This window comes from Ahaetulla prasina, chromosome 5, assembly GCF_028640845.1.
Source record: "Ahaetulla prasina isolate Xishuangbanna chromosome 5, ASM2864084v1, whole genome shotgun sequence".
NCBI classification, from domain to species: domain Eukaryota; kingdom Metazoa; phylum Chordata; class Lepidosauria; order Squamata; family Colubridae; genus Ahaetulla; species Ahaetulla prasina.
The window spans coordinates 88,146,142-88,171,301 of NC_080543.1; the positions used below are offsets into that span (position 1 = coordinate 88,146,142).

Consider the following 25,160-nt stretch of genomic DNA (forward strand, 5'->3'; position numbering starts at 1 on the left):
GAGTTAATTTAAATAGTTCTACATTTTCAAAGCTTGCTGTGTCAGTACAAACTTTCTTTTTTGAGCCGTAAGAATTAATAGCTAAGCTGACTTTATCTTCACCTCTGATTCTCTTGGGAATCTAAAGCTATCTTGTGGTTTTAACAAAAGACTATAAAGCACCAGTGTGTCTTTTTTGTTGTTTTATTTCCAGAATGCTACTATTTCCTCCATTTGAAAAATAAAGGCAAATACCTTGAAAATTTATTGAGCTTTTGTATAAGAATTGTAGAATTCTCTCATTAAGCTTCAGCCACTGTCAGGATCTTATAGATTAAGAGGAGTCAAACATTTTGAAAAAGTGAACATAGATGGAGGTCACTTGTAGTTACGATCCACCACCAGATGATGGAATTTATTAGATGTTTATGCTTTGCCACTCGGATTATCCTATTGTACATTTGCCTTTTTTAATAGGCAGGCAAAGACAGTTATAAATATATCTCTGGATGACAGCCACTTCTCATTTTTATTTTCTGGGAGTGTCTATATGGGGACATATAAATTTTCATTTATATATTTTTTATATAAATACTAATGTAAACAAACCAGTTATTACAGCTTCTTACTCCTTACATGTTAATAATGTCATCAACAAATATTAAATGTTCAGACTACCAGATCTGGGTTGGAGGATTTAGCAACCTGTAGTATCGTACGGGTCTTTATTTTGTTGGCGACTAGACGTTGTCCGCAAGCAAGCATAATAACTCGTCTATTGATAGCCTGCTACATCTTCCTCCTCCTTCAAATTTTCCCTTTCCACCCAATCGCAGCAGCTCAGACGGCTGTTTTACACTTGAGAAAAGGTAAGGATCTTTCGCGAACTGCTAAAAAGAGCTAATTAATTTAATATAGCAATTAATGTAAGAACCCCACTTGCGAAGGCCCAGCGAGAGTGGAATAGAAACAAAATTTTCCTTTCGTGCGGGATCTGTCTCTTTAAGAAAGACGCGGTAGCTGTGTGGAATCAGCCGCCCACATTAAGGTAAACGGAGGGCATGAAAAGCAAGACGCTGCTTTCTTTGGAGGAAGAAAAGAGGCGAAGAGACGGAAGGGAGGAGTAAGCGGAGGTATATTATGGAGATCTGTTCTTTGCCTTGCACTCCACCAAGTGCTGAAATTTAAAAATGCGGATTCAAGCCTTTTTCTCAGCCTTGGCTACGTTTCTTCGAAATTGATCCATTTAACTCCTTTCAGCTCCAAATGAGTTTCTCGGAATAAAATAAGATGCTAAAATAGATATTATATATAGATATATCGTTTGGAGATTTGACCTGTTGCTCGGGTCTCGCTTGGAGATTAACGTCGCCATTAATCATCAGGCTCTGTTTGCAGAGACGAGCATTTCGGCTTCTGAATATTGCCTCAACCCACTCTTTTCTACCTCTTGTTCAGACGTTCAGGGCCCTCTGGTGTTGGTCATTTGGCCAGCCGTGCTAGCTGTCAGTAGTACGCAAGGAGGACTCTGCCCCAGTGAGTCCTGGCTTTTAAATTGCTAGATTATACTAGTTCTATAGAGAGAGCGCCCGATTATTTATCTTTTTGCAGCAGGAAACAGTTGAGTTTTGTGTCACCTTAAAGGCCAGCACCATTATCCTAAAATAATTCCGTTGAATGCGATTCATTTGGTGGAGTGGACTTGTCATTAGTACTCTTATAAAAAGAACAAAGGTGAATTAATACCGGTAGTTTATAAAGGGGAAAAGTTGCTGAGATACAGCTGAATCTTTTTCCATTTCTCCTCCCTTATAATGGCTTTAATAGGCTGGAAGCTTTGGTTAAAGTGTATGAAAAGCTGTAGCAACATAAAAGGAATCTTAAAATTCAGAGACAATGACCTTTCAGCATTGATTCTACAATATTCCAGCAGAATAAAATTCATCTTTTGAGTCCAGCTGGGAAACCCCATTGAAAATTACTGCCAAATAAGATGGTTGTTCAGCCTGTGATTTGCTAGTTTTATAGCAGGCCCGATCAATATGGTAGCAATGATTTAAATTCAGTTACTTGACCAAGCTCATTAGATTTATTATTCTTGCACAAAAGCGCTGGGCTGTTTAGCTGAAAAAGTGATAAATTATAATGCCTTAAATCTCTGGACTGTTGGTTCAGTCTTTGTCCTTGTTAGTAATGCCTTAATAACCAATTGTGAGTGACACTAATGGCTGCTGCTCTGTTCCAGATTGAGGCATCTTGGCCTCAAATTCTTTATTGCTCTATTTTTTCTGTTGAATAAGTAAGGGAAAGCCAAAACAGATATGTTGACTACAGGGAAGAAAAATTGGTGCTTCATCTGATTATACCAACTGAAAGTTTGAACAGTGGCAAACTGGATGCTCTAATACTTCCTCATCAAGCAACATGGGTTACATGTGCTATGTGTTTAAAATATGTATCGGATTATTCTGTAGTCAAAAATAAGAAATCTGCACACTTGCAAACTGGCTCCTATCTAGAAGTGAAATGTGGTTATACCACTTCCCCAAGCCAGGTTAGTTGAATCAAAGCAGTGTCAGTTTTTTGCAAATAGTTTAGTTTTATTCATAGCTACATAGCAAAACAGCAATATACAAATTTTAAATAAAACTTGGAAAATTAGAAGACTAAGCTAATAGAAATCAAGAATGAATAAATAATAGGCTTTTTCTAACCTTGCATTTTGGTACAACAGCAAATATCATTTCTTGTGTTGTTTTGAAGTCTTGTGTCTTTTTAAACTGCTATAAGCAGAAATCTGATTGATAATGGTTTATCTCATTTTAATATTCTGTTTGATAAACAGATAAAGAAGTTGACTGGGAGAAAAGGCAGCCTGAAGTTATGAAAATTTAATATAACATTATTAAACATATATGCACTGGGTATCGAAAGTATAAATAGCCATTACCAACCTTGTTAGATCTGTTGTACTGGCAATAATTCTGATTTTTAAAGTGGAGCGTATGACCTGTAGTTCATAGAACTGAGTTGCATTGTTAAGGATATGGGAATAGCCTTACTAGATTAGATTCCTTAATGCTTCTTTTCATGCTTCTTTGAGAGTAAAATCTGTTAAACTTTGTGAGGATTACTTCAGAGAAGATAAGGTTTGAAATATACTTTATGTGTTTCTTAATATTCATGATTCTTAGCCATGAAGTTTATGAGATAGTTGTTGAATTTCCCCTCTTAGATTTAGTTTATGAATAATGAATTGCAACAATCTGTCGCTGTCCTCACCTTTCACTAAGGAAAGCTTTTTTAAAAAAAAATGCATTTCTGTTCTGCCAAAACCAATTAATAAAATTGTTGTTCTGGAAGAAAAATTTAGTAATGAAATTAATAATATAAATGCCTTCTTGGCAGATTCTGCAATTTGTATGCAGAAATGATAAAACTCCTACAAAGCCTATTTTTATTTAAAATCCTAATACTGGCATGACTAGGATATCTATTGCATTAAACTTTTTATGATATTCTGAGCTTGATTTTTATAAAATTTTAAAATCTTGTTTTCATGTATATGCAATTTGTGTTTAAGGCATGGGGTTGAATCTTGAACATAATAAGGTTATTTTTAAAACGGGGTCATCCTTGAATGATACTAAGGAGGCTTGGAACTTCTGATCTTGGAACCCTTAATGTATATATTTTCCTACCCAATTAGTTCATTTTTGTTGTATCTAGTTTACTGCAATTAATTACACAATTAGTTTATTATAACGTCTTGATAACCATTGTTTTATGTGATGAAGTCTGTTAGATTCGGGCAATAACGAGGCAGGAGACCAGGATAGTGACAACAGCTCTTTACTATATGGTGAACCCAGCAGCCAGTGCTGGGAAAAACCTCTCCTTATATACAGTTTAACCGGGGGCTTCAACCAATCAGCAACGTGCTATTTTCCCGCCAAAACTTTTAAAGATACATTACACTCCTTCCCTCCCAGAAAACACTTTACCACTATTTACATAAAAATTTACATATTATTTTTCAACGTAATCACGCAAGTAGACTGGGCGTCTCCTGACTCTTTCGGACCTGCGCAATTCATTCTCTGGGAGTGAGTCGAGCTGACCGGAGGGACTGTCTGTTCCTCTCAGCTCCTCCTCTAGGCCATCCGGCCCTGGATTATTTGCAGAGTCGTCCCTGCTGTTTTCTGACGGAACCTGTTGGCGTCGCTGGACCTCCTGGAAGTCAGATAAGTCCCGCTTGCCCCGGGTTTGAGTCAGCTGCGGATTCAAACATTGTATAGTCAGGGCCTGTTTCGCCTAATTCGGATTGTTCGTTATGCTTTCTTATTTGGTCTATGTGGCGCTTCCATACCCGCCATCCTTTATCTCCACTAAATATGATTTGGTCCTGTTATTTCTAGGATTTTCCTGCTAACCAGGTCGGGCCCTCGCTATAGTTGTGTGCCCACACTCGGTCGCCTATTGCCATTCCTCTTGTTTTTTCGAGTCCCCCCTTGTACCCGTCTGGTGTGTAGTTTGGGTTTAAACGGTCTAGTGGGCACCTGAGTTTCCGACCCATTAATAACTCTGCTGGGCTTCTGCCAGTTGTGACACAGGGGGTTCTGTGTTGGACGGCCAGGAAGGTATCGATTTTTGTTTGCCAGTCGCCTGGCTTGATTCTGGACAATGCCTCTTTTGCACTCCGGACGGAACGCTCTGCAAGGCCATTCGTCGCAGGGTGGAAAGGCGCCGAGAGGACATGCCGGATGCCCTCTTCTGCCAAGTACCCCTCAAACTGGGTTGCCGTGAATTGCGGGCCGTTATCGGATACTAACGTGTCAGGCAACCCATGGGTTACAAATAGGTGCCGTAGGACTGAGATCACTGCCTCGGCTGTCATGGATCTCATGAGAATGATTTCCAGCCATTTGGAGTAGGCATCGACTACCACCAGAAAGGTTTGGCCGTGGAAGGGGCCGGCAAAATTGATGTGGATCCTAGACCAGGGCCCTTGGGGTCTCTCCCATTCGAACCGGGGCCGTTGGGGTAGCGGTCTAGACTCCTGGCAGGCCTGGCATTTCCTACCCTCTCAGCAATTTCCGAGTCCATTAAGGGCCACCACACATAGCTTCTCGCTAGACCCTTCATCCTCACGATCCCTGGGTGACCTTCGTGAAGGAGATCCAATACCTTTTCCTCAATCTCTGGGATCACCACTCGATCCCCCCATAGCAGGCACCCCCCTTGAGCCGAAAGTTCCCCTCGTTTCTTTACAAACTCTTTAAAACGTTCGCCCGGCGCAGCGGGCCACCCTCTTTGTACCCAACCAAGTACAGTTCGTATTGTAATGTCCTTATACGAAGCCCGAGCCACCTCTTTGGATGTGACTGGGCCAGAGTCCAAAGAGTCAATTAGCAGAACTGGTATTCCTGGAGTGGGGTCTTCAATAGTCTCTGGTAACGGGCATCTGCTTAGTGCGTCTGCGTGCCCTAAATCCTTTCCTGGCCGGTGTAGCAATTTGTAAGAATAGGCTGCCAGGAAGATAGTCCATCGGGTCAGTCTTGGCGAAAGTGCCACGGGCGTTGGGCGGTCGCCTGCCAGCAGACCTAGCAAAGGTCTATGGTCCGTGATGATTTCAAAATCACGACCAAATACATACTCATGGAATTTCTTTACCCCTGCGACTATAGCCAAGGCTTCCTTATCAAGCTGGCTATAATTCCTTTCAGTTGGTGACATGGTTCGGGAGTAGTATGCAATAGGGGCTTCTGTGCCATTAGGTAACCTGTGGCTGAGCACAGCCCCCACCCCGTAGGGAGATGCATCGCAGCTTAACACTAGAGGTAGTGTGTCATTGTACTGGATAAGGAGGCTGTCACTCGTTAGGAGATTTTTTACCCCTTCGAATGCCCTAGCTTCCGCCTTTCCCCAAGACCATGCAGCCGTCTTAGCTAATAATTTATGCAGCGGCTCAGCTACTGTTGTCTTATTCCTTAAGAATACTGCATAGAAGTTGACCAGACCCAAGAATGTCTGTAATTCCGTTTTGTTCTTGGGCACCGGGGCCTTCCTGATGGCCCGTACCTTGCTTTCAGTGGGGTGAATCCCTTCCCTGTCTATCCGGAAGCCCAGGAATTCCACAGACTCAACCCCGATCTGGCATTTGTTTAGTTTAACCGTGAGACCGGCAGACCGGAAAATGCCCAAAACTTTTCGCAGCCTTGCCCCTAATTCCTCTAGGTTTTCAGCGGATACCAGTACATCGTCAAAGTATGGTACCACCCCTGGCAAGCCCTGCAATAGCCGCTCCATCAGGTTCTGAAATAACCCTGGAGCCACACTAACCCCAAACTGTAATCGGGTACACTTAAAAGCCCCTTTGTGAGTCACAATTGTCTGCGCTTCGGCTGTGCTGCTGTCTACGGGCAGCTGTTGATAGGCTTGGGCCAGGTCTAGCTTGGCAAAAACTTGCCCTTGCCCCATTGAGTGCAGTAAGTGCTGTACCACCGGAACGGGGTAAGCACTCTTTTTCAACTCTTTGTTAAGCGTTGCCTTGTAGTCAGCGCAAATCCGGACCGATCCATCCGGTTTGATTGGGGTGACTATAGGGGTCTCCCACTTAGCATGGTCAACTACTGAGCATGTCCAAGATGGCGCCGCCCTGCTGATCGGGGGAGCGGCAGTGGGCCTTTTCGGGCCCTGTCCGGTTCTGGGGGGGGCCTTGGTGACATCTTGGGCCCCCGGACCTGATGGACGAGCATCCAGTCACCCGGAGGAGGGGTGACTTGGCGCAGGACGACTCCGGGGGGCGTTGGGAGGAGCCCCGGAGCGTCCTGCTGCAGCGGTGGTCATGGCGGCTGGCCGGGCGGCTTGCCGGCTTGCCGGGCGGTCGCGGCTTGCCGCCGGCCTTTTTCGGCGGTCTGGCGGCGGCGGTGGCGGCGGCAGCGACGGCGACGGGGGGTCACTGATGTCCAGGCCCCCTTGGACCCCGCCCGTGGGTGGAAGCAGTGGCGGCCCTGGCAGCTAGCCGGGCGGCTTGCTGGGCGGCCTGCGGCTTGCCTGGCTGCCGCCGGCCCTTTTTGGCATTCTGGCGGCGGCGGCGGCGGCGGCGGGGGCCTTTGACATCTTGGGCCCCCTTAGATCCCCCGCCCTGATGGAGGAGGCTTCAGTCGTGGAGGAAGATGGATGACGGGCGACTTCAGGGGCGAGGGGAGGAGCCCCGGAGCCCCGGAGGAGGAGTTGTGCCCAGTGGAGATCTGGAGGGCCTACCGGGCCCCCGTCGGCCTTTGTTGGTTTTCTGGCAGCGGTGGCGGCCTGGCTTTTTCGCCTGGCGCTGGCGTTGGTGGAGTGACTGGCGTCCCTTCCTAGTTGGGGGGGGATGTCGGTGGCCTCATCGCGGCGATGGGGCGCTTTGGTGACGACGGCCGGGCGGAGGTGGCGTGGCGCGGCCTACCTCGGCGCTTCAAGGTGGCGGACGGCCTGTTTAACATCTCTACCATCGCTCCGCCCCTCTCCTTCTTCCTTAGTCCACCCCTGACTATTTATAGGTGGGTGGCGAACTGACTGAATGAGTGGTTTTGTTTTCTACCCCACGAGGATCACTATTGACTGCTTCCCATCAGGACTGACTGACAGACCGGTTGTGGTCACTGTATCATCTGTTACCATCTTGACCAGCCCAGGATGGGCCTCCTGCGGACTTTCTTGGTGATGCGAACGCCACGGCGGCTGACCTTCTTGCCCTGCGAGACGCCTCTCTCGCGGGTTTGGCCTCCATACTATCGAGGCCCACCTTGAGGACGGGCTTTGGAGCCCCGAGAGGTGGCATGCTAAAATAGGAGGCTTAGGGCTTTTAATTAGTTGTTTTAAGAAATTTTTAAGGGAGTTTTAATGGGGATTTTAAGGGTTGGGAGGGGAGGGATCTGACGGGTAGGGGAGAGAACCCGTCGGGAGGGGGTGGGAGGTTAGGGCGGGTATTGGGAGTAGCCCGGGTGGGAGCCAGTCCTTGCAGCTCGTGGCGGTTTAGTAATGGGTTCGGAGGTTATAGGGGGATTACGTTCCTTTTGGTGAGGTGGTTCCATTTGCACGGTAAGTGGGAGGGGCAGATATGGCGGAAGGGGACCGCATCGTTTTGGGGGCGCGCTCGATGTCTGCAGGCGATCGCGCGCCCGATCCCTCCCTTCTCCGCCCCCGGATGGTCAAGACCCTCAGAGCCTGGGCCTTCGTCTGATGTTATGCAACGACGGTCCGTGGCCAATAAGGCCCCCTAATACATGATCAGATTCAGGGGTGCCGCGGATATTATAGGCGTTATGGAGACCTGGTTGGGCACTGAAGGCGTGCCCTGGTCGAGATGTGCCCACCGGGTTTCCGTGCATTCCATCAGCCGAGGCCAGGGTAGGGGTGGTGGGGTGGCGGTTGTTATTAAAGAGAGTCTAGAGCCGAGGAGACCACTGTACCTCAGATTGCCGGTGTGAATCCTCTTTGTGAGGTGGGGTCATAGGTGTCAGATGGGCTTGCTGGTCACGTACCTGGCTCCTTGCTGCGTGACAGCCGCCTGCCCGAGCTCCTGGAGGTGCTGGCTGGGGTGGCAGTTGAGACCCCAGACTTTTAGTCATGGGGACTTTAACTTGCCATCTTCCGGCTCGCCATCGACGGCAGCTCGGGAGTTCATGGCTTCCATGACGGCCTTGGACCTGACCCAAGTAGTTGATGGCCCTACTCACATTGGGGTGGCACTCTGGACCTGATTTTTGTCTCTGGTCAGTGGTTGAGAGATCTGGACTTAAAGGAAATAGTCATTGAACCTTTGTCATGGTCAGATCACTCTCTTCGCCTGGACTTTCTGACCGCCATTCACCACCGCAGGGAGACGGAGCCGATACGCTGGTTCCGCCCCAGGCGCCTGATGGACCCGGATGGGTTCGGACGGAGCTTGGGCCATTTCCTGAGGATCTGGCTCACGGCTCGGTTGAGGAACTTGTTGCGGCCTGGGAACGGGCCGCGCGGGGCCTTAGACCGTGTTGTGCCTTTGCGGCCTCTGACCCGGCGCAGGTCCCAACCGGCTCCTTGGTTCTCCGAGGAGCTGAGAGGATGAAGCGCCGGAGAAGACACCTAGAGAGTTCCTGGAGGTCAGCCGTTCAGAAGCTGATCGGACACTAGTGAAGTCCTATACTAGGACTTACCTAGTGGCATTGAGGAAGCGAGGCGTAGCTACGCCTCCTCCTCATTGCATCGGCAGATAACCGCCCAGCCGCCCTGTTTGGGTGACCCGCTCCTCCTACACCAGGGGAGCGGATGACCCGTTGCAGGACCGTGCTGAGGAGTTTAACGGTTATCTATACGATAAAATCGTTCAGCTTCGGGATGGTTTGGACCAAGATTGCGGTGATACGGGTGAGACGGCTGAGGGTGGTCTTGGTGACATTTTATGGGATGAGTTTGACCCTGTTGCTCCCGAGGACATGGACAGGTTGTTGGGGAGGCTGAATGCCACCACATGTTTACTGGACCCGTGCCCCTCCTGGTTGGTGCTGGCCACACAGGAGGTGACCCGAGGCTGGCTCCAGGCGATTACGAGCGCTTCTTTGGTGGAGGGTGCCTTTCCGGCCGCCTTGAAAGAGGCGGTGGTGAGGCCCCCCCCCAAGAAGCCTTCCCTGGACCCGGCTGTTTTAGGTAATTATCGTCCGGTCTCCAACCTTCGCTTCGCGGCGAAGGTTGTTGAGAGTATGGTGGCATATCAGTTTCCCTTACACCTGGATGAAACTGTCTATCTAGACCCGTTCCAGTCGGTTTCCGGCCCGGTTACAGCACGGAGACGGTTTTGGTCACGTTGGTGGATGATCTCTGGAGGGCCAGGGATAGGGGTTGTTCCTCTGCCCTGGTCCTATTAGACCTCTCAGCGGCTTTCGATACCATCGACCATGGTATCCTGCTGTGCCGGTTGGAGGGATTGGGAATGGGAGGCACCGTTTACCGGTGGTTCTCCTCCTATCTCTCGACCGTCGCAGTCGGTGTTGACAGGGGGCAGAGGTCGGCCCGAGGCCCCTCACTTGTGGGTGCCGAGGATCGATCCTCTCGCCCCTTCTGTTCAACATCTACATGAAGCCGCTGGGTGAGATCATCAGTGGGTTCGTGTGAGGTACCAGCTGTACGCGGATGACACCCAGCTGTACTTTTCCACACCGGACCACCCCAACGAAGTTATCAAGTGCTGTCCCGGTGCCTGGAGGCCGACGGGTCTGGATGGGGAGAAACAGGCTCAAGCTCAATCCTCCAAGACAGAGTGGCTGTGGATGCGGCATCCCGGTACAGTCAGCTAAGTCCGCGCTGACCATCGGTGGCGAGTCATTGGCCCCGATGGAGAGGGTGCGCAACTTAGCGTCCTCCTGGATGAGCGGCTGTCTCTAGAAGATCATTTGACGGCCGTCTCCAGGAGAGCGTTCTACCAGGTTCGCCTGGTGCGCCAGTTGCGCCTTTCTGGACCGGGAGGCCCTTTGCACGGTCACTCACGCCTTGTGACGTCTCGCCTGGATTACTGCAACGCCTCTACATGGGGCTTCCTTGAAGGGCATCCGGAGGCTGCAGTTAGTTCAGAATGCGGCTGCGCGGGTGATAGAGGAGCCCTCGTGGCTCCCGTGATAACACCCATCCTGCGCAGGCTGCACTGGCTACCTGTGGCCTTCCGGGTGCGCTTCAAGGTTTTGGTGACCACCTTTAAAGCGCTCCATGGCATAGGGCCGGGTTATCTACGGGACCGCCTACTGCGACCAGATACCTCTCACCGACCCGTGCGCTCTCACAGAGAGGGACTCCTCAGGGTGCCGTCAGCTAGGCAGTGTCGGTTGGCGACGCGCAGGGGAAGGGCCTTCTCTGTGGGGGCTCCCACCCTCTGAAACGAACTCCCCCCAGGACTCCGTCAACTTCCTGACCTTCGAACCTTCCGTCGCGAGCTCAAGACACATTTATTCATCTGTGCAGGACTGGCTTAGATTTTTAAATTTAGAGGGGTTTTAAATTGATTTTAATATTTATATTTGATATTTATATTTCTATTTTTAATAATTCGGGCGCTAGAATAAGTTTTTTAAGGATTATTTTAATTTGTATATTGATATTGATGTTTTATATGCCTGTAAACCGCCCTGAGTCCTTTGGGAGATAGGGCGGTATATAAATTCGAATAATAAATAAATAAATAAATAAATAAAATAATAAACTGGCACTAGAATTCCCTGGTTTACTAGCTTGTCCAGTTCCCGGTCAATCCTGGGCTTAAGGGCGAACGGGACCCTCCTAGCCTTTAGGCGGATAGGGGCAACTTGGGGGTCTAAGTTAAAGGATATAGGGGTCCCCTTGTACTTGCCCAGGCAGTCTTTGAAAACGTCCCCAAACTCCTTCGTGAGTGCGTCTTTGAGGTCGACTTCGTTTCTGAAGATTCCGGTCACTCCCATGCCCAATGCTCGGAACCAGTCCAGTCCCAACAAGCTTGGCAGGGTCCCATCGACGATGGTGATGGGCAGAGTTTTCTTGTAGTGTCCATACTCGACGTGGACGGACGTTACCCCTCGAACAGGGATGCGATTCCCCTGGTAGTCCTGTACTTTTAGTCTTTGTGGTTGCAGCTTGCGCTTTGCGATGGCGGGTAAGGCTCTCACGAGGTTGTCCCAGGACATGATCGTGATCGATGAGCCGGTGTCCACCTCCAGTCGGCATGGCACCCCCTCAATCTTCGCTTTTGTGAAGATTTTCTTTTCTAGGCGAGTTGATGCGTGACCCACTCTCACGATCGTTTGGTTAAGTTTCGCGCCTTTTTTAAACTGACCACTCGCGGGCCGCTTCGTCGTTCCCGCGCTCTGATTGGCTGGTTTGAATTTTTGGCGGGAAGGTTGGGGAGCTCGACAGACCTGTGCTAGGTGCCCCTTCCTTTCGCATCGCCGACATGTTGCATCTTTAAATCTGCATTGTTGTCGTTGGTGTTGCCCTCCGCAACTCGCGCAGTCGCCCCGGTCGTCTTTCTCCGGCCTCCCGGCGTGGGAGACCTCCTCCTCGCCCTCCCCCTCCGATTCGGCCTGGACCTCTTCACTGTGGACCGGGGTTGATTTCGCACCAGCCGTTGGTGTGACCTGCTTCTGTAAGGTCTCTGCCGCTTGGGTGGACATTTCGTGAGCCCTGGCTTCGTCCAGGGCGTTTGCCAGCGTTAGGTTGCTTTTAGCCAGCAGCCGCCTCCGCAAACGGATGTCCCTGACCCCTCGGATGAGTTGCTCCAGCAATGCCTCGTCTAAGTCTCGATATTCACAATGTTTTGAGGCTTTTCTTAGGGCGGCCATATATGCACTAATGGACTCGCCTTCTTGCTGTCTGCGCTCTCCGAATTCAAACCGTTGCACATACTTGGATGGCATCGGTGCGAAATGCGCTTTCAGAAGAGTTTGTAGAGTTTGCCACGGTGCCGACTGTACCGGCGTTGGCTCAGCCAGGGATTCTGCGGTGTCGAAAACTTCTGGACCGCAGTGGCTCAGAAAATAGGCTCGTTTCCTGTTGTCGGAAACCCCTTGCAGTTCATTTGCTTCGAGGAAACACTCGAAGCGAGCCATGTATGACCCCCATTTCTCTTTGGCTGGGTCGAATGGCGCTGGCGGTGTGTAGCCGGACATCGCTGCTTTCCGCCCTTGTTTTGCTGGGTTCGCGTCTTCCTGGTGAGTTCAGCTCTTTTCCTGGCGCTCTTAGCCTCGAGATCCCACCTTCGTCGCCAGTGTTAGATTCGGGCAATAACGAGGCAGGAGACCAGGATAGTGACAACAGCTCTTTACTATATGGTGAACCCAGCAGCCAGTGCTGGGAAAAACCTCTCCTTATATACAGTTTAACCGGGGGCTTCAACCAATCAGCAACGTGCTATTTTCCTGCCAAAACTTTTAAAGATACATTACAAAGTCCTTGGTGTTCTCTGAGTTAGGTTGTTTGCTTGCAGATATTTACTTAACCTGACCAGGTAAATTTCAATTGTTTGTTGTAAACAGAAAACATCAAGAATGTCATGTTTGTATTTTTCCTGAATAACATTACTAATAATCCTTTAAGTGCCTCATTCTTTTTTCCTGACAGCAGCAAGATTCATATTCTATAAACTGGACTCATTTAAAGGCATGTGGGCTACCAAGAGGATATATAGATCCCTAAAACAGAGGCTGCAGTTGAAGCAATATGGACTGCACAATTCTCTATGTAGAGCCAAAAGTTTTGAGAAATCTGATCAGTGTTATGTTTTACAAGCTTTTCATCTTTTACCCACATGCAGTGTAAGTATTAATTCTTACCTTTATCTTCATGTGAAAGAATAGGAAATTTTAATTATATTCTACCAATTCTGAATGTTGTGTTAAATTTATCATGTTGTGAAGGCTTTTTGAAAAACTTTTACCCTCTAAAATGTGGCCTAATAAATGCATGCATTTAATTTTTGAATGCATAGTATGCAAAGAATCCTGTAGGAAGGGGAAAATTACTGTATATTTTATTAATTTATATAAATTATCATTTGTGTAAAACCTACTTTTTTAGAAAATGAATTATAAGAATATTCTTTGAAGCCCATGTTTTATTTGGGGAAGCACCTCACAGGTACATGGAAATGAAAAAAATGCTTAAAGTAGAAATATTTCAAGATTGTCAGAATAGTTTGGGCTGTTTGATGGGATTTCATGGTATTGGTCTCTGTTTATGCAATCTTAATCTTTTAATATGGACATATATAGAACATATATTCTCTGTATCAGCGGTCACCAACCACCGGTGGTCCACGAGAAAATTTTGGTGGTCCACAGAAAAATTATTTGCATTTTTTTATATTGCACTAAATCAGGGGTCCTCAAACTATGGCAATGAACATTTGTGTTGCTGCAGAGAGTCTCCCCCTTCGGGGTCTTTTTGTGTTGGTCGGAGGGGGGCAGAAATTCCAACTTGGGGTCTGCTTCAGCCTCCTGGTGCGGGGCTTTGGATGAAGGCTGGAGGGAAGCGCCACTGGTGGTGAAGCGCCGGAGGGCCACGTTCCAGTGGGGCTGCTTCATGGCTTGGAACTGGCTGACCATCTCAGCCCGCTGAGCCTCCAGGTGCCAGTACCTGGCCTTGCACACCCACAGGTTTTCCCTCTGCTTGGAAAGCCTATGCTCATAGTCCTCAGTGAGGTGCTTCTGCTGAGCCTCCTTCTCGGTCAGATCCAATTTGAACTGAGCTGTTTTGCCAACTCTTTCTCGAGGTGGGCTGCTTAGCTCCAGCAACTGCTTCCTGTTGGGGCCGTAAGGAGCCCAGGCAGGCAGGCAAGGAGTGGCTGGGAGGGTGCGGCAAGTAGAGGCTGGCAAGGTGCCCCTCAATGTGAGTGACATTGAGTTGACCATGCCCGCCCAGTCACATGACCACCTAGCCACACCCACCCAGCAGGTCATTAGGCAGATCATATTAGCAGTCCATGGGATTTAAAATTATGAATTTAGTGGTCCCTCTGGTCTGAAAGGTTGGCGACTCCGCTCTGGATCATTACCTATCTTTGCTTTTTTGTGGGTGCATGGGGAAGCAATAATAAAAAAGTCCATAAGTTAATTACTTTGTCATTTCCAAACAATTCTACTATAATTCCTTAAAAACATTTCCTGAATGCAGAAGTTTAGAATAAAATATGAATACATATTTCATGTTATGTGTACTCTTTGACCTCTCTGTGCCCTTTAATACTGTTGATTCTGTGGACACCTGGATTGGGTTCTTGAGATGCAAGTAAAAAGCATTATACTACAATTACTTATGTGCAACCTGTAGGGTTACTACTTCACAATTTAATGCCAATTATGATATGAAATACTGCAATTTACGTGTATGAAGGCTCTGGGTAGGTAACGAGGGCCCTTTTTTCAGGGGTGAAATGCTCCCGGTTCGGACCGGATTGTCCGATATGGTAGCGATGGCAGCGGGTGGTTTGGAGAACCGGTAGCAAAAATCCCGCTCCCCCCCCGCCCCAGCTGAGCCACGCGATCATCAGACTTTTTTTTTTACTTTTTTTAAAAAAAGCCTCTAATAATCACGCGGCTTAGCTGGGATCATCAGAACCCTTTAAAAGCATTTTTTCTCCAACCTTTTCAGCCGAAGAGGTTGTTAAAAAAAAGCTTTTAAAAGGGGATCCCAGCTGAGTTGCCTGATCACCAGAACCTTTTAAAAGCATTTTTTAACAACCTCTTCAGCCAAAGAGGTTGTAGAAAAAATGCTTTTAAAAGGTTCTGGCAATCAGGCAACTCAGCTGGGATTGTCCAAACCGTTTAAAAGATTTTTTTCTTCTGGCGATCCCAGCTAAGTTGCCTCATCATCACGGGCTTTTAAAAGCATTTTTTTACAACCACTTCGGCCGAAGTTGGCCACTCCCACCCAGTGAAACTTACCCCCCAACACACCAAGCCATGCCCACAGAACCAGTAGTAACAAATTTTACATTTCGCCCCATTGCCTTTTTTCCTTGTGAGATCACAGATAGGATTTATTCTGTGTTTGGGCTGAGGCTAGGTAAATATGCGTACTCCAGATGAGCATTGCTGTGAATGGGAAATTAATTTTGATGACAAGCTCTACTATCTTTATAAGATAGTGTAAACTTTCCAAGACTTTCCAATTCTTGTTTCTAAAAATAGCAGTGGATAATCACCTGATCATTCAGAAAAAATATAATTTAGATTGCAACTGAATGGTTCCATATATAGGGATAAACCAAATCTGTACTCTTACTTTTGGAAATTAGTGATTATTTTCTACTGGTAAAAATATGTGCCCAGTTTTTAAATTTATTTTTTCGTATTAACTTTCTTATGATATTCATAGGCATCGTCTCATAATACATGGTTCATGACGGATATGAAAACTAATCTCAATGTAACAGAAGGAAATAAAGTAAATAAGACATCATCCAAATCACTAGATGGTGGAAGACATCTTGAGATGGAAGGTATTGAGCTTCTTTTTTCCTAGTATTTTTTTTTAATAGTAGCATCTTATAGACAATGTTTCTCTCATTTGAATTTTCTGATCAGGCTGTCTTGAAATTGGGATTTTAGGCGATCTCTTAGGAATGCTGAAATTGGTTATGGTTTAATGCTCCATTGGACTGGAAAATCAACTTTTGAAAGAAAACTATTTACAGGGTATGATTCATTAAAGAGTGTTATTTATTAAATGTGTAGAGTACTCCTAGTAAACGTTTGTAATAGAAAGTAAAAATAAAGCTTAAATCTTTGTTCTTCTTTTGAACAGGTCTTACTGTTAAAATGCTTCTGGGATTACACACACACACACACACACACACACACACACACACACACACACACTTACAAGTACATTTATTGGTTCTAATCTTGGCTTCTAATGAAAGTTGGTTGCATGCCTTATAGAAGAGGCCTACCCAATCTTCATTTGACGTCTGCTTCTTTAAAATATAGTATTTAGAACATCTTCTCTAGATGACGTGAAATAAGCTTTATCATGTATTTAAAAAAGGAAAGAAAATATGATGGCACCTATAATGGTGGCCCAGCCTTTATCTAGCTCCATTTGTTTCTCTGTATTGACATGGAATCTAGATATGATTATGAGCTGCGGTGGCACAGTGGTTAAAATGCAGTACTGCAGGCTACTTCAGCTGATCACCGGCTAACAGCAGTTTGGCAGTTCGGGTCTCACTGGCTCAAGGTTGAATCAGTCTTCCATCCTTCCAAGTTTTGTAAAATGAGGACCCAGATTGTTGGGGGCAATATGCTGATTCTGTAAACTGCTTAGAGAGGACTATAAAGCACTGTGAAGCGGTATATAAGTCTAAGTGCTGTTTCTATTATGCTCTTGGTAGATCTTTTGAAAGTAGTGAGTACATCCCCTCTCAAGTGGTCAGGATTTGAGAGTCTGTCTGTGCACATTTTATTTACCTGACAATAGTTTGTTATTTCCATGATCTAAACCTAAGATTACATTGGCATTTTTTCATCACGGAGCCATACTGTTGGTTTGGATGACCACATCTCATTATGTCTCTGAATGATTTACATGGTTTTGGCTTAGAGGGAGCCATGCTAGAGATACAGACAAAAGCATTGGTACCCTTCCACTTTTTTTTTCATAAGAATCCCAAATTCCCATGAAGTGAGTTGAAACTAACACAAGTAAATGGCATCCATTATTCTTTACTACATAGTAGATAGAGTGTACTTTTTAAATTTGTGCCATATCAATTTGATAAAAGAAAATATTGCATTTGATGTATAAGTTAACATATTTTCATAGATAAATGAAATGGGGTAGATGCCTCTAAGGCTGGGTGTGTTGTAGACTGGGTGCCAATGGTAACTGATTTTAGCTTGTTGCAGCATGTGCAACAAGAAGAGGAGTTAGATTAAGAGATGGTGGAATTTCTATGAATTGGGGCTTTTTCTCTATTGGGCCCAATTGATGCTGTAATGATTATCGTGTTCCTTTAATCTCATACTCAGTCACTCAGCCCATTTGGAGAAAAGTCTGCATTGTGTCTTTTTGTGGCATTGTTTATGGCATTAGTGAACATGGATAAGAGAAAGAAAAACAGAAATTGGGATTATTTGGGAAAGTGTGAATAATACTTTTGACTATATCGGTAGCTGTTCTACTAGACAAATCTGATAGCTAATAGCTTCAGGCATTGGCTGTCAAGATAGAGGGCAGGTTTTAGCTAAGTTATTGTAGTTGTACATTTATTGACATGGACAGGTGAAGCACATAGAGGATTTTTTGCTTTAGGAATTAAAAAGAATTAGACTACCTTGAAAACATGGGGCTGAAAAGAGATACTTATTGAACTGTCTTTGTGGTCCCATTTCCTACTATAGAAAGAAGAAAATATTCAATGTTTTGCCATCTTAAATAATAAATTCATGGAAACATGACAGTAACAGCAGTGAGAAAAATATAGCCCAATAAAAATTTCATTGGGGATTAATTTAATTATGCATATTTCTACATTCGGTGTAGTCAGTTTTGCCTTTAAGACAAAAGTTATAAACTTCAGATAGTTATATCTAGACCTGCAAATCAGCTCAAATCAAACCTTTATTATGACATTTGAACCAGAAAACACAGCAATAAAGCACTTAGATCTGTAACATGTTTTTTAAATACAATAACATTACATGAAATATAACTGGTGCAAATAGAAATGGCAAAGACTAAAATGTGCACTAAACTTCAACTGTAGGTAGGACAGATGCAACAAATGATAGCACAATTTTGGAAAAAATGGAAGAATATATCAGGGTCCCTGGTTAAATAGAAACAGTGACAGATGGACATTATGCTCTCTATGAAGATAGTTCTTTAAAATGAGAAGTATATATTCCTAGTTCCATATAGAGAGAGCAACAGAGGAAATATGGCTTAGGCCAGTGATGGCTAACCTTTTTGCCATCACGTGCCAGGAGGGAGCAGGGCGAGGGGGGGTCATGCGTGTGCGTGGCCACACCCATAATTCTATGCCTCCCGCCCCATGCATGCACGCGCGACCCCCGCTCCCCTCGCTCCTGGCACATGATGGCCTGGTAGGCCCATTTTTCTCCGGAGACCAGAAGTGGCCCTTTGCCAACTTCCAGTTGGACTGGAAGTGACTTTTTTGCTGTCCCTAGCTTCCAGAGACTCCTAGAGAGGCTCTGGAGGCTGGGGACAGCAAAAAAGTAACTTCCTGTCCAATCAGAAGTTGGCAAACAGGCCGTTTCTGGCCTGTGGAGGAACTTCGGGGGGGGAGGCTCCAGAGAGGCTCTGGAGCCAGGTGAGAGAGAAAAACGGCCGTTCCCCATCAACCCCCAGGCCCACCGGAAGTAGGAAACAGCCTGTTTCCCTACTTCTGGTGGGCCCCAACAGCCCGAAAATCAGCGCTGGAGCTGAGCTCGCATGCCCACTGATATGGCTATGCGTGCCACCTGTGTGCCACCCATAGGTTCGCCATCACGGTTTAGGCATCCCACAAGTAATCAAGCAATGAATATTGGACTGAATTAACTGAAACAGATTAAAGTCAGTAGAATCCATTTTAGGCACATTTGACACTTTACTCCTCTCTCCCTTCAGCTCCCACTTTTGTCAGTCTGGGTTAGTGTCTCAGAAGTAAGGACCAGCTTTCAGTACCTTATATGCTACTAGCTCATATGGACAAATTTGTGCTTCACTGTTATGCTTCCTTTCAACTATTGCCGTCTCATTGACTTTTTTCCACACAATATCCCAACCACTTCTCTCTAGAAGAACTGCATTTTGATCCATAACAACATGGGTTTTTTTGGTCCACGTGTGTATTTTAGTTTGGACATGGATCATTCAAACTATATGTTCAAAAATATTTTGCAAATATGTAGCCCTGCTTATGTCTTAATTAAAGGCATACCAGACTATGGAGTTTAATTTACTTTGAAGTACTCAGTAAATATCTCTTTACAACTTTTAAGGTATGATTTCTGAAAGACAGAAATCTGTATTTGCACATAGAAAAATCAGACTTCATAAGGGATTTGAAACATACCCTTAATGATAAATCAAATAAATAAAATTCTAATCCCCATCTCCATTTCTGAAGTATCTGTTTCTGACTGTCAAACTCCTTGACAGTGTTTAACAAATTTATTTGGGCTTCCATGTACACATTGGATTAAAAAGAATTCCCTTTTTTAAAAAATTAAAAGCTCAGTTGTTTACCTATTTAATTGCCAATTTTGTATTGTATTTGCATGCTTAGCTAAGCTGACTAGACGTCCCGCTTTTGGCAAATTTGTCCCGCGTCCCGCGGTGTTTTAAAAAAGCCCCGCTTTTTCCTGCGGAGGCAACAACTTTCAAGACATGTGGACTTCAACTCCAAGGATTCCCAGCCACGGCTTCCCGTGCTGCATCGCGATTGGCTCCCTCTGGCCACCTCTCAAAAAGAGAGCTTTGCCATTGGTTGCTCAGACGGGGCACGCTGGCAATTGGGCGTTGCTAGGGAGACGGAGGTGTGTTCCTGCTCCGCCCGGGCCCCGTTCGACTCTCCGGCCTTGCACCTGCCTGCTCCGGCCTTGCACCTCCGGTGGATGAAGTTCTCTCAAGCCAAGCCCGTCCTGACGGCAGGGAGCAACCGAGCCCTCATAGCAAGGTGGGTGCATGGGAAGGCCCGAGTGTGTCGCTCGGTTCCTGCAGGAGGAGGAAGGTCTCCGCGCCTGGACTGGGCCGCGAAGCATGTGTCGATCACCTCGGCCTGCTGTCCACCCAGCAGGACTGTCCTGCGGCCGCCTCCCACCCATGCAGCGCCAGCCTACCCTGCCCCATCTGGAGAAAGAGTGATGGAGAGAAAGAGGGGGGCAGAAAATGATGAAGGAGAGAAAGAGAGATGAAGGATAGAAGGAGAAAGATGAAGACGAGAAAGGGGGGAGAAAGAGAAGGAGGGAGAAAGAGAGATTAAGGAGAGAAAGATTGAGAGAAAGAGAGGGAGGGAGAATGGATTTGTTCTGGTAATTGGTTTAACAAGCATGGCACTGAAAAAGTGACATGACTGTTTTTTTACACTTAAGAACATTGCAGCAAACAGTCATTAGGGCAAAGAAGCTATGTCACATGACCACCTGGACATGCCCACCCGGTCACATGAAGCACCGCAGTTGTGACATGAGTGACATGGTTATTAAAAATGCTGCAATAGGATAATGATGACGGTCATAAGTGTGAGGACTGATCAGTGCGAGAACCTGTCAGAAATCACTTTTTTCAGTCCTCTGGGTAGTCCTTATGTGCATAGGGACTACCCAGACGGCTGAAAAAAGTGATTTCTGACAGGTTCTAACACTTTTGACCAGTCCTCACATTTATGACGGGTCATCATTTATCCCTGTTGCAGCATTTTGTGCATAGGGACTACTCGGAGGACTGAAAAAGTTATTTTTGACCTGTCCTCACACTTTTGACTGGTCCTTACACTTACAACTGTCTTCACATTTTACATTTTGCACCCTATCTTGTAACCGTGGTGAAAAGAAGCAGTTGTGAAATAAGTGACATGGTTGTTAAAAATGCTGCAATGGGCATAAATGTGAGGATGGTCATAAGTGCGAGGACCGGTCAAAAATTACTTTTTTTAGCCCTCTGAATAGTTTCTATGCCCATAGCCAGGGCCACCCGGTCACATGAGCAGCTAGCCACACCCACCAGTTACATGGCCACCAAGCCACACCTCAAAATAAGCCACGCCTACAGAACCGGTACTAAAAATTTTTAGAAACACCCCCCCCCCCCCCCCGCCCGGTCAATGGTTTCCCACTTTACCAATGTTAAAATCTGGTCACTATATGCTTAGCAAGAAAGTACTTGTACAGATATTCTGGTAATTTATCAATCAGGAACCTATTTATAATAAGCAGCTACAGCTTGCAATGTTCTTTTTATCCTGTTGGTGTTAATGAAAGAATTGCAGAGTCATTTGCATATCATAGAACTGTGATTAACTAGGCAGAATTGTGATTAACTTACTATATTTTATTTATTGGTATCCTGGCCCTATTGCTTTTACAAATCACTCAACCCTTCCTTCTTCTATTTTCCTCATAACAACAACCCTATGACATGAATTGGGCTGACAGGTTGTATTCTTTTTGGGTAAGGGCCTATAGATATTGTTAATATAAAAATTAAACAAAACGCTAACATAAGATGCAGCTTTGTTTCACTTTCTTATGCACTGGGATGGATGAAAAAAGATGTCTGTGCTTATTATTTCTAATCTGAATTTAGACTTTCCAGTTGAGTTGTGTAGTCAGTAGAAGCAACCAACAACATGCCCCAAACCTATGAGTTTATGTTTGCTGATCATGGCTTCAAGGAATCACCAGTTTTCATTTAGCTAATATCACCAGGTGATATTAGCCTATTAACAATTAATGTTTTTCATAGTCCATAATTCAAATGCATCAATCTTTTACGTTTTCTTAATGTCAGTTTTTGTAGCTGAACATTGCTACTAGGACGTTCATGGCTTTAATCATTTTGATCTTCATCCTATATAATGTTTTCCTTGCAGCCTTACATTTAGTGTCCTCCTTTTTTCTTAGGTACTACCCATCTTTATGTTTTATTGAGTTTTACGTAATCTGTCCCCTTTACATCTTGATGTAAATAATAATAATATATTTGCAAAGTTCAGAAGAGATGCAAGTTTATTATCCTTGTTAATAGTTGATTTAAATCCAGATTTTTAATTTTTCTTTTAAAATTTTATAATTCACTTTGGCTTAACAAAATAATGTTCGCATATTTCAGATAGCATTTCAGCCTCCTATTTTGATTTCACTGTAAACTGTTCCGATCTCATAGTTTTATAATGTACAGTGGTACCTCAGTACTATATTATGCTTTGGATACTTACTTTGGATGCTTACTACTTTGGATACATATACCACTGCTTCAAAATTTGTCAAATTTGGTACCTGTTGCATTTTGATTTGAAAATGTTGTCCCAGTACTCGTTTGTTTGATACTTGAAGCACTGCAGTAAGAAGAGAGGGATGGCCGCAAAGAATAGACAGGAAGTCAGCTATTTCAGGAAGGTTGCTGCAAAAGGAAGCAGGGGCCCCAGAGGGCGGACAGGAAGTCACCCATGCTGGGGGGGGGGTGTTTGCTGGCATAGGAAAAGGGACAGACAGGAAGTTCTTCCTGGCTGAAACAAAGGGTCATATGGTAAGTCATATGGTTTGTTTGATACTCATTTTTTGCACTTGCCGTGCCTTCTGGAACTGATTAATGATGAATACTGAGGTTTCACTGTATATAATAAGCAGATATAGGAACAGTAGCCAGCTTTGTCCTTTTTTTTTTTTTTTTTGCAATCTGCTTTGTTTTTCCATTTTATTTCTTATAATAGGAGTTTTTACTCTTCTGAACAGTCCTTATAGTAGCAGGTATTCCGGCACACAAACCAGCCATAATATATTCCATTTTCTAGTGGTATACTACATAAAAAAAACCCATGCTGTAGTAATAAAGCTTTTTCTGTTGTCTTCATTAGCCATCCTTTGTGTATTTTATTGATACTTATTATTCAAGGTATAATTAAAGATGCTATTTTTATCATCATAAACCTCCAAAAGCAAGTTGGAACTGGCTTGCTATAAAGAATATGTACATCTCATTGCTTTTTTCCCTTCCATTTTTGAAATTTGGGAATATCTGTTTTCTGCTACAGTTTTTGTTATCTTCTATTTCTTTCCATAGCTCCTCAGATTCATGTGAATTAAGAACAGTTGCTGGAACTGGGCATGTCTAGTCTGATGGACTGAGGTGACATGATAGCAGTGTTCCAATATCTCAGGGGCTGCCACAAAGAAGAGGGAGTCAAGCTATTCTTCAAAGCACCTGAGGGTAGGACAAGAAGCAATGGGTGGAAACTAATCAAGGAGAGAAGCAACTTAGAACTAAGGAGAAATTTCCTGACAGTTAGAACAATTAATCAGTGGAACAACTTGCCTGCAGAAGTTGTAAATGCTCCAACTGGAAGTTTTAAGAAGAGATTGGATAACTGTTTGTCTGAAGTGATGTAGGGTTTCCTGTCTAAGCAGGGGGTTGGACTAGAAGACCTCCAAGGTCCCTTGCAACTCAGTTATTCTAAGCATACTGAATTTGTTCTGTATCTCAATCTTATATTTAGACTAGATTTCTATAGTAAAATCTACTCTCTTTAATGCATATTCGCTAAGTTTACCATACTTATTTGATATAGTTTGATACACTTCAGACACTCTCCCACTGACACACATGGTTGTTTCATAACCTTCAACTGAAGTAGGCCTGGCTGACTGAATTGTATTTCTTCATTTTCTGTTTCCTCTTATGTAGTTGATTTATTTCCAGTGCTGTATATCCAATGATGTCCTTGTATATGGACTTTGAAGGCTAGTATTGAAGAACTGGAGAATTCTCTTTGAAAAATTCTATTAATCTCTCACCAACATTATTCTGTTTACTCAATTGAAAATGAAATTACATGTCATTAACCTATTACTACTGTTTCTTGATAATGTATTTAATAAATTTTCTGTAGAATTTCACAATGGTTTGTATTATTGCATCGGCAATAAACAGTTTCAGTTATGTACTACTGAATTTTGCTATATGTCTACTAATTCAAGCAGATAGGATGCTGCATATAGTGAGTTGTGTATGAACCCCCCCCCCCGATTTTTTGCACTGAATGATTGCCATTCCTTTCTTCATATGGACTTATATCTTCAAAATAAAGCATCATCTAAAAGGTCAGTTTTGATCCATCTTTTTTCACTGCCTTTCTAAAACATACAATATGGCAGAACTGATGGTTTAATGAAGTATTTTTTCCTGCCACTAGAAATCCTCTTCACTGAATTGAATGAACTTCGAAGTTTCTTTTTTCATCCTGGCACATTACATTTTGAATTATTTATGAATTATTTGAATTGTTTATGAAATAAATAAAAGTCATTAAACATTGATATTATTTCATTCATGCTCCCTTTCTATTGTACCTTCATAAAGTGTGATGTCTTTCAATGCAAATATTTGGAAAAAAATCAGAAAATCATAAAGAGCTAAAATACTTTTCTTAGAAATATTAAGCAGATTATATGAGAAACCTTTTTTTAGCCAATAATAGCAAAAATCTAAGCACAAAACTCATGGTTTCTTCCTGCATTCATTTACCTCATTTCAGTTCCAGTTTCTTTGCTGATTATATGAATGATTATGAATCAGAGCATAAATGTTAGTCTTGTCTTTTCATTAAAAAAATATACACCAGGCACCATTAATAAAATTCTCAGTTGTAAATCCATGCTAATATGGAGTTTATGAAAAGCACCAGAAGCATCATTTTCTTCTGTTCTGAACTATAGCTGTGCTCATTGTGTTGTAGAATAGAATAGAATTTTTATAGAATTTTATTGGCCAAGTGTGATTGGACACACAAGGAATTTGTCTTGGTGCATATGCTCTCAGTGTACATAAAAGAAAAGATACATTCATCAAGGTACTGATGGTTATTTATATATTTTAATGTTTTCATTAGAGTCTCTGTTGTTGTATTTGTGGGTTTCCCCCCCCCCCATCAAATAGGCTAATCATATGGCTGAATGTGCAAACTAGCATCCCCT

The 25,160-nt window shown here is 44.5% G+C and overlaps 1 protein-coding gene across 6 annotated transcripts in view; it reads left to right on the forward strand.

Annotated features, from left to right (window-relative positions):
• The first annotated feature begins 731 nt into the window (after positions 1 to 731).
• Positions 732 to 25,160, forward strand: part of PNPLA4 (patatin like phospholipase domain containing 4) — a 46,759-nt gene continuing 22,330 nt past the window's right edge. Inside the window, exons 1-3 of one of the 6 annotated variants that reach the window (XM_058186151.1) lie at positions 732 to 848; positions 13,084 to 13,277; positions 15,838 to 15,961. In XM_058186151.1, the coding sequence (XP_058042134.1) occupies positions 13,125 to 13,277; positions 15,838 to 15,961 (277 nt within the window). In that variant the 5' untranslated portion in view covers positions 732 to 848; positions 13,084 to 13,124. Of the gene's footprint in view, positions 849 to 986; positions 1,113 to 13,083; positions 13,278 to 15,837; positions 15,962 to 25,160 lie in introns of those variants that run through there. The other 5 variants (XM_058186150.1, XM_058186153.1, XM_058186152.1 and 2 more) reach the window with 5 other exon arrangements.